The following is a 13,707-nucleotide window of genomic DNA, read 5'->3' as shown; positions in this document are numbered from 1 at the left end:
AAAAAAAAAAAAAAAAAAAAAAAAAGGTCTCTGCCCCTTTGTTTTTGGTCATATGTTCTACCTTCCTTCTCTTTAAAATACTGTTTTAAATTGTGGGCTCTGAATGCCTTCATCTTTCAGACTATCTGATATATTCATAGTCCATGTGAAAAATATTCCCTTTTAGATCTACCCTTGTTTAACATTTTTGAAATCTGATCTTCTAAAGATTAGAATACATGGAAGATTAAACCCTGAATTCCACTCATTTCATATTAATGATTCTAAGACACCAGGGTCATTTTCTTCCAAGGGTCTTGTCACTTATACACTTCCAACCCAGTCTTCCTTGCTGACCGGCAGGGCAGTGTTTCTTCTACCTTCCAAACAACCAAATCATCAGCTAGAAAGGCCAAGGCCTCAACAGATGCTCTGCTTTTAACGGAACTCCACTGTCTGGATGGCCAAGAAGTCCCCCGTTTGTGATGTGCCAGCTTGAAGTCTCTTAGGAGGACACAGGGAACATCCTCTCTGTCCAAAGTTGTCTGGCATCTTCTCTGGATTGCTCAGTTCACCCTTAGGTGCTGCCTGTACTCAGTTACTCTTTTACCTATCCTGGCACATGTCTCAACTTCATAGCAGACTTCCTGGCGGCAAGAAGAGCTTCTGTGCAGCCCACACAGCAGCACATAAGTTCTCTAAACACCTTCCAGAAGAGCCTGGTTGGGGCAAACTGGCACCTAATTTACTTTTAGCCTAAGTGGGGACACCTCCATGTTCCTTATCAGAACTAAAGCATCAGGGAGTTGCTGACACACAGTAAAGCTTCCCAACTGATAGGCCTCAGAAGGTGGCAAGTGGGATGAACCGTTCATTCTCTCAGTTGTTGGAGCAAGGGGACAGGACCAGGGGCGCCGGGAGCCTCAAGCACCCTTGTTTGCTTACCCCAGCGTGCTATACAACAACACATTTCCTATGGGTGCCAAGGACAAAAAAAGCTGGGAAGCAGGGGCTTCCCTGGTGGCACAGTGGTTAAGAATCTGCCTGCCAATGCAAGGGACATGGGTTCGAGCCCTGGCCTGGGAAGATCCCACATGCCGCGGAGCAACTAAGCCCGTGCACCACAACTACTGAGCCTGTGTTCAAGAGCCTGCAAGCCACAACTACTGAGCCCATGTGCCACAACTACTGAGCCCATGTGCCCCAACTACTGAAGCCTGCGTGCCTAGAGCCCATGCTCCGCAACAAAAGAAGCCACCGCAGTGAGAAGCCCGCACACTGCAACGAAGAGTAGCCCCTGCTCACCACAACTAGAGAAAGCCCGTGCACAGCAATGATGACCCAACACAGCCAAAAAACAAATTAATTAATTAAAAAAAATAAAGCTGGGAAGCATCATTACTAGTTCATAATTAAGCCCATTAGCCTGGAACTGTGACTCTTGATTGGGACTCTCTTAGCAGAATCCCCTCAGGTACCATGTTATCACAGCAGATGGTGTCAGCCAGAATCATACCTCCTGACTGAACACTAGTGCATTAATGCCCTCAGAGGAGAAAAAAAAAGTGCTAACACTTCTGAGTGCCCAGCACTATGCCATCTATGAATTTACTTAATCTTCCAACATTTGAAGAAGGAACAATTATTACTTCCTTATTTTACAGATAAGGAAACAGGAACAGAGAGACTAATTAACTTTCCCAAAGACACACAACCAGTAAATGGCAGAGCTGGAATTTGAACCCAGGCAACCTGACTATAGAGCCCTGTGCTCTCTTCAGTGCCAAGAGACACTGCTTTGCCACGTGGATGGTGAAAGCAGCAGTATAATGACATTAAAAGAATGCTGGTTGGCACTTAGCTTTGGTTGTGCTGCCCCTTAGCTATGACCTTAGGTAACTGATTTCACTTATCTGCCCAGACACCGCATTTTCAGACAGTCATTTATTAAGCATTTATACCTCAGGAACTACAGATCAATGAAATAATTTGATCTCTGCCATGTCCGGATGAGAGACAGGAGAAGGTGCATTTACCCATCCTGGTTTCCAGGATACCTGTCACTAATATCCATTTTAATTTAGCAGAAACTAAACAGAGTAGGCATTACACCAACATGTTGCTACAAGTTCTTATTGAATTTAGCGCAAACATACTATCTGACGGTAAGAGTATAATTGAAAAACTGTACCTTTTCCATAATGGGTTTGAGAAGAAAATTGCACCAACATCTTAGAAATGTGACACATTACGAATGTTAGGTCTATTAATTTGGGATGATTTCTTACACTAACTTAGTGGTTTTATTTTTTTAAAAGCGACTAGAGAGGAACGATGCCCCTACCTCATTTTTCTCTTGTCTGAAAAGGTCAAAATTACGTTTTTTGGCATTATTTACTCTTTTATATGGATTACTAACTGGCAGAAATTTTTTTTCCCCAATTTGTATTTCTTTCAACATTTTCCAGGCAATCAACTCGGAACTGTCCAGTTAGTGTTAGCACAGGTGCTATCTGAATCCACAGTAGACTGGGAGCTCTTGTTTTCATTAGTTTACTAGGTGCCTGGAGCCAAAGACGGCGTCTTCCTCAATAGCAATTCCCAGCATCTATACAGTACCTGGCACAGTGAGGCAGCGGAGTAAATATTTGTTGGATGAATGGTGTAGTGCATTAAAATTGAACTCTCCCTAGGTAATTTATCAAGTGTCAGTTCATAAAAGCTTCACTCTGGTCACGAATTCCCCAGTTGTTCTTAACAACACATGATGGTCTCGGCAAAACTGCAGAGTAAAACATTCCACATCTTAAGGAATGATGAGAGCCTTTACGATTTGTTCGGTGGTAACGGGGTCTCTGTCCCGTGTGAGCTACGGTAGGATGTGTACCTCCATCTCTGAGTCTGGAGTTTTCCTTTGGTGAAACTGGTATCCATTGGTGTCGATGAATGGCTGTAAGCAGACAAGCAGGCCTTGAACATTTTCTGCCAGAAAATCCATTTTACCTTGATATTGTTCTTGCTAAGTTTTACGATGTCTTATTCTAATTGTCTGTGTAGGAGACAGCAAGAGGCTGTGAGGAAGGGCCCTGTAACTTTGCAGTGAGATCTAGGACTTTAGCAATTCCAGATAAATTTCAGGATCTGAGTCCAAAGAATAAATATTTCATGAGTTCACTTTTGCACAGAGGCTCATGACTAAGAATGTACTCAATCTTTTTCCTGCCTTAAGGAAAAAAATACTGACATAAATATTGCTGTTTTCCTTCACAGCATTCACTTCTAACAAATCCAACACTGTTTTCCCTTGGTTTCTTACAGATTTTCTTTTTGCCTCTCATTTCTGCATATCAGTGCTCACTCTCTGCCTTAAAATAAGATTCATTTTCTTTTCTTTCTTTCTTCAGGTGGGGAACAGCATTAACGGATTTGCCCCTAGCCACTGCTTTAAATGCATACCCCAATAGCATCACACGGGAGCCCTCAAGGAACAGTAAGACAAAATTATCGTTGCCATGGAAGCACAGCTGCTAGTGTGTAAAATAATGTCGAAAGAGCCCGTTCTTTATCACCCTTTGCACTCTGCAAGAGTTATGGCAGAATCGGACATGAGCTGCGAGTGTTATTTTTTTCCACTCGGCAGACACCATCCAACTCACCCAAATGAATGAAATGATGATTCATTCCAGAAAGAAGTTCAAGTTGGATGAATAAAATGCAGACTCTGTTCAGGGCAGGTCCTGGACATTCTAATTGCACAAGACCAAGTGTGAGCAGGAGCTGAATGTGGGGTACGAGGTCCTGAGGGGATACAGATGAGGATTAATCTATTTTGGTTTTCATTCGTGCTTAAAAATCTCTTCAAATGGTCCTCTCGCTGTTCCCCAATTCTTGTAGGTTCTTCAGAAGCTTCTATTACAAACTCCCCTAGTTAGCCTCTGAAGCCATACACTGGGCCTAATTTTAAGGGCTTTTAAAATTGCCTTAAATATAGTTACAGCGTCTTTATCCAGCCACGGAATGCAACTGGCTCGTGGAGCCGTTAGCATAGCAACACCTCTTGCTTTTGAGGTCTCAGCGGTACAAAGTGGATGTTTAAACCATTCCCTATTCAGTAGGGGAGGATTAGGTAGGTTTCTGCAGGTTTCTTGTAACATGAGCCTACGGGGATGTTCCTCTAATTATTCTAACCCTTTTTAGTGGATTGCCTCGACTAAGCCGTTTGGTATTTTAAATTCTGCAGCCTTTCCCCAATAAAACCACTGGCGAGTCCTGCGATGTGGCTGTGATTTTAGATTCCATATATTAGAATGTTAATTGTAATTAAATGTAAATCCGTCCTTCCCTGATCAAATACACCAGGGAAATTCACAGTGTCTGAGTGTACAGTTCTTAATCAACTCCCAAAATGGAAAGGAAACATGGATATTAGAAATCAATTCCTTCATCCTGGCTATTATCATGCTGCCCCTTTTCCTTTTTCAGACCTCCAGGGCATGCAGGTATCATGCTGACTGTTACCTGAACTTCTGGAAAGCTGCTTTCACAGAATGTCTGGTAAAGATCGACTCTTCCCAGGCTTCCCGTTCTTCACTATAAAAAGGCTAAGATGACGGATTTTACTTCATCAGTCTGATCTTTATTAAAGGGTACGACTCAAGATTAGGGCCTCCAGATGTTCCACAGTAAACAAGGAACAAATGGCATTCAAAGTGATAAAAAGGTGTGCCACCTTGCTTACAGAGAAATACAACGGAAACAGAAATTCTGATTTTTACCCATCAGACTAGCAAGGTTTTAAAAAAGTTAGCGAAGGCTAGGCGCATGTCTCCTGTGGGATCACAGAGGCCCTGTCAAATAGCTGTTGTGTGTATAGTGTCGAGAGGCGTAATCAGGTAGGATATCTTTGGAGGTAAACTTCATTAGGCAATATCTAAATGAAATACGTGCATTCCTTTTGGCCCAGCATCTCTACTTGTAAGGAATTTATTCTGCAGATGGATTTGCTCAAGTGCACGACGTGTATAAGGATGGCGGCAAAGCTGTCATTTTAGAGATGCAGGGCAGCCTAAATGTCCATCAGTATTGATTGGTTAAATAAATATGTGCCTGTTTAAACACAGAATAGCTCTAGATTGACAAGAAATGCTAACAATGTTTGTCTCTGGGGAAAACTAGGGAATAAGAGGGTGGAAAGGAAAAGTAACTTTTGGATAGTTTTGAATTTTTACCACTGTCTGTATTACTTCCTAAAAAAGGTTGAATAGCACAGCAGTTCTCTTTATTACTTTCTACTTAGTCTCCAAATAGTTAAAAGCTTCCTCTGCTTTGTGTAAGATGAAATCTCAAGTTGGGACAGGCTGGGAACTGAGCAGATCTGTTTCAATTCTCTCAACTTCTGAGTCCCAAATGTCCCAGCAGAAGGGATTCTCTGTGGTCTCACCAATTCCTTCCCTAGGGCCATTCTCCCACTTGCAGGTCGGAAAGCATTGCCCACATTCTGCCTGGACAGTTATTTCTTGGTATTCTCAGACAGAAATATCATTTCTATTTCCTTTTATCTCCTCTGAAAACATCCCCATGCTGTTTCTGCTTTTCACTTGTTAGAGTTTCAGAGCTGTGTCTTTGCCTATTGTGTGAACTCTCTTCCATGTGACCTTTCCTTTGGAACGAAGCACCCCTTTCTGTTGCTAAACTTAGACCATACATCTTAACCCATCAACCTAGGAGATACACCATTCCTTGAGCTAGACTTTGAATCCCCTTGTCCTGCTTCTCCCTACATGGACTGCTAAGGCCTTAAATCTCAAAAACTGCTAAAAATTGCTACCAGCTAGCATCAAACATTGTGCAAAGCACCTTACACATACAGTGCCATTTAATTCTCATAACAGTGAGACATTGTTAAATTCCATTTTGGGATGAGGAAAATGAGGCATAGAGAAGATAAGAAACAGGCCAAAGGTCACATGGCTAGTGAGGGGCAAAGCTGGGATTCAAACTACCTGAGATTCCAAAGCGTGTCCAAAGTGCTCCAACAAAATCACCACTCCACACTGGATTCTGCAGTCTTCTCTCATGAGCCTGCAACATCCTGCCATTTTGCTTCCGTAAACTTCCACCTGTTACCCCACCGTGGGCTCTAATCTTGGCACGGGTCCTTAGATTGGGGTGTGCTATGCCCTCTCCTCCTCGAGTGGTTGGAATTCACTAGCCTCTCACTTCAGCAGGAGGGCCCAACAATGACCTAAGTCTTGGTTTGACAGATTTTGGGGGAGGGAGGTTGTGATGAAATTAAAGCCATATAAAGAACCACTAGAATTCTTACATTCTTCTGCTTCACCATGAGCCCAAGGAAGTGCAAAGCTATGCTGAGGAGACAGATGTAGCTGATTATGATGTATCCGTCTGTTTACTTTTTTTTAAATTTATTTTTGGCTGCGTTGGGTCTTCGTTGCTGTGCGTAGGCTTTCTCTAGTTGCTGCGAGCCGGGGCTACTCTTCGTTGCAGTGCACAGGCTTCTCATTGTGGTGGCTTCTCTTGTTGTGGAGCACGAGCTCTCAGCGCGCAGGCTTCAGTAGTTGTGGCGCACGGGCTCAGTAGTTGTGGCGCACGGGCTCTAGAGCGCAGGCTCAGTAGTTGTGGTGCACGGGCTTAGTTGCTCTGCGGCATGTGGGATCTTCCCGGACCAGGGCTCGAACCCGTGTCCCCTGCATCAACAGGCGGATTCTTAACCACTGCACCACCAGGGAAGTCCCCGTCCATTTACTTTTGAACATCATGCCTCTTTAAGAAAAAGAATATGTACATGTATAACTGATTCATTTTGTTAGAAAGCAGAAACTAACACACCATTGTAAAGCAATTATACTCCAATAAAGATGTTAAAAAAAAAAAAAAGAAAAAGAGTTGGTCTCTAATCAGTTAAAAACTGAGCCACTAAAACAAGGGCAAACATAACAAGACAGGAAGCTGTGCTTTTCCAAAGTGTGGTCCTGCGCCTGCCCACCTCAGACTCTCCTTGGAGTGACCACTAAAAGGAAGGTTCTTAGGTCTCACCCTGACCCCCTAAATAGAGCCTCACAATCTCCATTTTTAACAAGCTGTCCAAGCGATTATTTGGCTTCCTAATTTGGGGGGAAATGGGCCTTTTTGCAGAATTGTTGAGGATTGCTTCTTTAGTGGAGTCTCAGCTGAATGTCAATTTCACCTCTGTTTCACCTTTTAGATAACGCTGGGGCTTCTTAAAACGTGCCACCTTTCATGTGCGAAGGGACTTTCCTTTCTTTAGCTGCAGTTTGCTTTTTCTCTATCTCTGCCCCCTTATACCTTGCCTAGGCATTTGTTGCCTCCTAGAGCAAAATGGTGGAAGCAAATCATTCTAGGGCTATTTAGGGTATTTACCTGGTACTTTTGGAAGATTCAGTCAGTCAGGGAATTCACTTAGAGCCGTGTGGGAAATACTCATCCAAATGGATCAATGCGGCTGCTCAAGGAGCTCTTTGATGAGCTCACATCTTAAAAGACTAGTTAAAAGCTGGAAAAATTAAGGGCAACAAAAAGGATCTATCATTTGTTGTGCTCAGAGCAGGGCCCAGGAGGCTGGAGTCACTGACCTGGAAGCATGGTGGGATATTAACAGGCATGAAAAACAAAGGACTCCTGTACTGTCCTTACTCCTTCATCTTCACTGTTAAGGAGGACCATTTTCAGTGGAAGTGGTAGACCAAGAAATGAAACAAGCAAGAGGGTTTTGAAGGCCAAGGTAATTACCTGACATGATTTCAAGACTTCCAGTCCACATGAATTACATCAATGTGACGATACTGTCAATTCACTGTTAGATATTCTCAGGGGATCACAGAAAAACAGTGGATGATCAAGACCAGTAAGTAACTGAGTTTCAAAAATGCAAAGACCTAATCCCCTTAGTTTATGGAATACTTAGTTTGGTTTTGCTGGCAGGTAATATTCCAGAAGAAATGACCAGTTTGTGAGCTCTCGGGAAGGAAGAAGGGGATCATATCAAATGAGTGGCTCACTAAGAAAATAACGCTCAATCTCCGCTCCTTTGAAAAGGGGGCTGTTGGTACACGAATGCCTGCATGGACAGGGTGACTAGACTGCTGGAGGAGGGGTGAGGGGACGGGCGGGGTATTGGGAAGGGTTGCTAGCTCACTGGTGATGGTGATGAGCAAGGTTACAGACCACGGGTGTGGAGGAGAGACAGACAGTCACTACACTGATAGTGGTGGAAGGTGGCTTTCTGGTAGTTCTGGATTTCAGTGGAGTGAACTCTTCAACATCATCTAGTAACAGTCTCCTGGAGATGTGGATGGACAGGGTCCCAAATGGTGGAATAATTAGCGGTGAGAGGCCTTAAAGCACAGGAGCGGAGAACACAGACTTTGAAGTCAGAATTCTGAGTGACCATGGGCAAGCTGCTTGGTTAGACCCTAAGCCTGAACTTCCCCACGTGTGAAAAGAATATCACCCACCTCACAGAGCAGTTGGGAAGATCAAGTGAAGCGACACGTGCAGAGTTTGAAGCGCACATCTGGCTACTAGCCCCTGTACGTTTCTGTGGATCAGTGTCAACCTACCGGCGTTTCCAGTATCACATGGCTGGACCGTCGTCTGCCCCACTCAAAATTATAGCGAAGCCTCCCATGAGAACACCGTGGGCACAGTGAATAATATTCACATTTAGCAGATGAATCCAGAACGCACGTGGTAGGCAAAGTCCTGCTCAAAAGATGATGCTCCCAGCTGGATACAGTTGTTCAGATACCTTCAGACCAGCTCAGAAGTGATGTGTTCCTGCCTGTCATCTGGTTAGATGTTTCCTTTAGAATGAATGCAGAATAATTCATCTGCTGAGCAGACATTCATTGAGCACCTGCTACTCATCAGGCACCGGGGAACAAAGGAGAGTGTGACACAAAGCTTACACTTAAGGAACGTACAGCCTCCAAGATGAGATGAATAAGAAAGGCAGTTTTAACACAAAATAGTGAATACATCATAGATATACACGGGGGCTGGGGGAAGTAGAGGAGCAGAGCACAGGAACGAGCCCAATTTGCAGAGGTGGGTGGAGGCAGTCAGAGTCCCTGGGAGAAGAGAGCCAGCGTCTGAGCAGAGGCTTAAGGGATGAGCAGGAGTTGGGTAAAGAGGATGGGAGTGACAGCATTTTCGGCAGAAGGAACAGTATTTGCAAAGGCACAGATGGGAGTAACAGCAGGGTATGGTGAATGCCAGGAACTACAAGCAGTTTGGTGTTGTAGGAGTTTAAACAGGAGGGTGAGAAATGGGGGAAAAATACGCTAGCTAGAGCAACAGGACAGGAGCAGATAGCGGGGGAATTCCAGAGAAGGCCTTGGACTTCATCTTGTGGGTCATGGAGAACCCCGGCAGATATCAAGCACTGCAAGGACGCAATCAGACGGTGTTCTAGAAAGATCACTCCAGTGATTGCGAGGAGAATGAGCTCGTCGGGAGACTGGAGTCAGAGAGATCAGTGCCAGGCAGAGGATGCTACTCCAAGATCAGTGTTGATAAGGAGGGAGGAAGGGCTACATACAAATACTAAGGAGGCAAGCAGAACAGACCTGAGGACTGCCTGGACGTGGGCGGCAAAAGGGAGAGGAGCTGTGGATGATGTATAAATGCTTACCCTGGTGAGAAAGAAGAGAATTCAAGTGAAGTTATTGTGGTTTGTTTTTTTCAGTAAAAGAGGATGAATTTAAGTTTTGCCATGTGACGTCTGAGGTGTACAAGGATACAGAGGTTGAAATGTCAGTATAAAACCTCACAGAGTAGTTTGCATTAGAGATAATAGCTTCAGAGTCAACAGTACTTATAAAATCTTGACAAGATGAGAAGGGCAGGTAGACTGTGATCAGGGAGAAAAGCAGTGGGCAGAGGAAGAACCCTGGGAGAACACCAATATTTAACAGGAAGACAGAAGAGGCTGTGACAAAGACAGAAGAAAAAGTCCAAGGGCTAGAGAAGCAGAGATCACAGAAATCAAGAGATTAGTTTCAAGAAGCTGTGAGTGAGTGGTCACCGCTGTCAAATGCAGTAGAGAAAGTTCCGCCAAGTTGAAGGATGAAAACCGTACACTTCCTTTAAAAATTAACATGTATGCACACTGGTTAGACCTCTTGGTTGCAGACAATTGAATCCACTCAAGGTACTTCAGGCAGAAAGGTATTTATTAGAGGTTATTAGATAAGCATACACAATCTCCAGGAGGCCACAGACACAGGTTTGGAGGTCTCTGTCCCGGGACAGCAGCAATCACCAGGGCAAACACCCACCCTCACCACAGGACTGTTACAGCGGGAGCCCCACTGCCACCTGTGATCAGAACCTTCACCGAAGCTGCCCCAGATGAATAAACACCTCAGCCACGGAGTCTACAAAAAGGGCCACCCTTCCTAAGAGCAACCTCATTCCAGGATGAGTTTGCTCCATGCCACCTAACTGAATGTTCACCTTCAGACTTCCAAAGTCCCATCACCTACTTCATCCACAAATGATACCTCTTGTGCAGCATAAAAGGAAGATGGAGTCAAAAAAAAAAAAAAAAAAGCAAGAATAATCTTTATTCCTCACAAACACATTTGTAAAAATGTATCAATGAAATCAAAAGATTCAGAACACAATTATCTGTATGCAGCACGTAAACTGAGGACCAAAACATCTGCTAAAAGGAAATACACCTGTAAACATGTATCTTAGGGAGCGTTTATAGGTGATCAACTCCACTGTGCACGGTGTGCAGCTGATTCCCTCCTTCTGGATAGATTTTTGTGGTAACCAAAAAAAAAAAGATCAGATTTTGGCAATAAACTATCTCAAGGGAGGGAAACACATTTTTCTTTAAAAAGGCTTAAAAGGGCCAAATTACAATTATATATATAAAAAAAAAGGCACAAGAATTGATTTCACAAAAATACTAAGGAAAGTATCTCAGGCCTACTTAACAGGAGGAAAAAGAGGTCTTACTCGGGGGCTTGAAACGGGGGTGGGAAATAAAGAGTTTGGTACGAGTTCTACCCTAAAAGGCAACGTATTGATTTCTGGTTCTACAGAAAGACTGTGCAACACCCTCCTATCCTCTTGCACGGGATGCTTTGGCACAACTTCACTAAAATTTTACACGCTTCAATTTGAGCCATAAATGCATCTCATATTGCATGTTGCTTCTTAAAAGGATGAAGCCTCGGATAAAAACCAACCCTTGAACTCTATACATTGACAGTGTGCATTCACAATTATGTCTTCTGAAAGCACGCAAGTTAGCAGCACCAATCGTTAAGACGTTAAAAAATTATTCTTGTACTTGAGCAGCAACTTCTATAAAAATAAAGGCTATGTGATTTCTGATTAATAAACCTGCGAGAATTCAAAATGACTAAACTGCTTTAAGATAGGAAATTCAAAATCTCCCTGTATTGATATAACCTTTAACATGTTATATACTTTATTCAGCTTTTGAAAGAGGTAACCCTCTGTTAAAGAAGGTGTGAATGTTATGTCCTCAGCCTAAGAATATGAAACGTTGATAGATCACAGAACTGTAGAGCCAGAGAGGACCTTGTGATCGTTTAGTCCAACTTGCTCTTTTCAGACGGGGAAAATGAGGCCAACAGAGGGGAGATGGTCTGTCCAAGATCACACAATGGCAGAGGTTGGGCCCCCAGTGACCTCAATTCCCACCACTGTACTATATGGTACTCTCTACGGAGCGATCTTCCCAAGTTTTTCTGGTTTTCTTTGGTCCCATTCATTAAATAACAAAGAAACAACAGGTACACGGCAATACGATAAACACAGACTTATACTCCAATTTTAAAATCACAATATCAGAACGATTCCTGAGCCTTTAACTACCTTCATTTTTTGAGAATGCAGTCAGTAAGTTAGGGCTACCTACTGGGGTTATTTTCAAATATTTACACAGACACGGAAAACACCTTGCAGAACTATTCCTAGAAGACATTTCTACAAACACGTCCACGGGATGCCAAGACACTTTCCATGGGATGTAACGAAACTATGATGGTGAATGGAAGTAAGACGCTTCAGTCTCTCAAAGTGCAGTCATGAGTTTATCTTGATACATCATACTTTGCATTCCTCCTAAGTTCTTCTGGTTCTGGTCGTGGACATAATCGAAATGGCTGTCATCTCCACTGGCCGATGCTTTCCAATGCGGCCTGTCATCCTGAAAGGATGGCCTGTTTTGTTCGCAGAGTGAGTGGTCAGTGGGGGTATGAAGACAATGCAGAGAGGTGAGTGAAACAACACAAGCACAAAGGAAACGGACAAGAAAAACCATGAACCACATAAATGGGGATGGCTTTCAGATGGAAATGAATGGGTTTTCTACTTTCAAGTATTTAAAAAATTCAGATGCGGGTCCTCTATCAACTTCCAAGTTGAGAACAGCTCTGCCCTGGGCTGTACCATCACTCCTCAAAGGGTGTCTGATGATCAAGTCGGTCTGGGGAAAGCGAGGCGGTGGTGAAAAAGCTTCCTTTTCTACGGGAATTCTCAACAACTGTTGCCATGTGAACGGACACTGTGAACGCCTCAAGCAGCATTTTCCAAAAGTGCTGGACCAAATAATTCTCCTTTCCTGGAGAGTCTGATAGAGCACAATATGCTGGGAACCACCCCCAGAGATTCTGATGCAGCAGGTCTGGGGCGGCGGCGGGGGGCTGGAACTCTGCATGAACAAGTTTGCAGGTAACACTGGTACTGCCAGGCAGCAGGGCCACCTGCAAGCAGCACCGGTCCAGCCTCCCTAGCATTCCCAGCCAGGTCTGCCTCACAAGGAAACCAATATGGTAAAACAGGCAAAAATAGGTGTTCAATTTTGTAGACACAAGGTTAAATTAAAAAGCATTTCTATAGATCTCTCTGTGTCGCATGTCTGGAAAAGAAACGGCCTTTGCAACACAGAAACATTTAGAAGTATTACTTCACTAGTTTCACTTGCTTTTAAATGTTACATGAATATCAAGTGCTTATGATCAAACTGCACTGTTGTCCTACAGGATCCCCAGCAAACTTGGTAAGAACTACCAAGAACTAACTTGCTCTCATTTGCCCTGTTCTCAATGGATTTATTCCCATCACTCCATTCGCCGCACTTTCTCGAGGAGCAAGGCTAGCAATCTCACTAAGAAATAACTTTCTGCAAACTGAATTCACCAACTATGTTTCTGAAAGAGCTTCACACATAAACACCAATTAAGACTGATCTGAAATTCAAATCATGAAAGGAACGTTTGCCTTTACAAAGCTGGCATTAAAAAAAATCTCAAGCTTAACCGTAAATGCAACAAGGCAGGTGCCAGTTTACTTAGGAAGGACTGTGGTAGGTTAGGGCAGAGGTGGGTAAACACGGCCCTCAGCCTAAATCCCACACTGTCTATTTTCATAAATAAGCTTTATGGGAACACAATCAGGCCCATTCACTTCTGTATCGCCTGTGGCTGCTTTCAAGCTACCATGGCAGAGTTGAGTAGCTGTGACAGAGACCACAAAGCTGAAAATATCGACTATCTGGCCCTTTACAGAAAAAGTTTACCGACCCCTAGGTTTAGAAAAAGATCCGTCACCACAAAAAGCAACCCTTCACCCCATCCCTGAAAAAAAAAAAAATCCCACAACCAAAAAAAAAAAAAAAATCCCACAACCAAAAAAAAAAAAAAA

General features: G+C 43.5%; 1 protein-coding gene across 3 annotated transcripts in view; it reads right to left on the bottom strand.

The window, feature by feature from the left end:
* The window catches only part of EPB41L4B (erythrocyte membrane protein band 4.1 like 4B), a 142,196-nt gene that overhangs the window by 49,908 nt on the left and 78,581 nt on the right, over positions 1 to 13,707 (bottom strand). The window contains exon 16 of one of the 3 annotated variants that reach the window (XM_027105274.1): positions 10,176 to 12,224. The exons of the other annotated variants lie outside the window; for them this stretch is intronic. Within the exon in view, the coding sequence (XP_026961075.1) occupies positions 12,077 to 12,224 (148 nt within the window). The 3' untranslated portion in view covers positions 10,176 to 12,076. Of the gene's footprint in view, positions 1 to 10,175; positions 12,225 to 13,707 lie in introns of those variants that run through there. 3 annotated transcript variants of the gene reach the window in all.

The sequence above is a fragment of the Aethalodelphis obliquidens genome, unplaced genomic scaffold (assembly GCF_003676395.1).
Source record: "Aethalodelphis obliquidens isolate GAN/ISIS:26980383/991018 unplaced genomic scaffold, ASM367639v1 scaffold7, whole genome shotgun sequence".
In the NCBI taxonomy this organism is placed as follows: domain Eukaryota; kingdom Metazoa; phylum Chordata; class Mammalia; order Artiodactyla; family Delphinidae; genus Aethalodelphis; species Aethalodelphis obliquidens.
The sequence above is the reverse complement of the archived record's forward strand: the minus strand, read 5'-3'. Positions and strand labels throughout refer to the sequence as shown.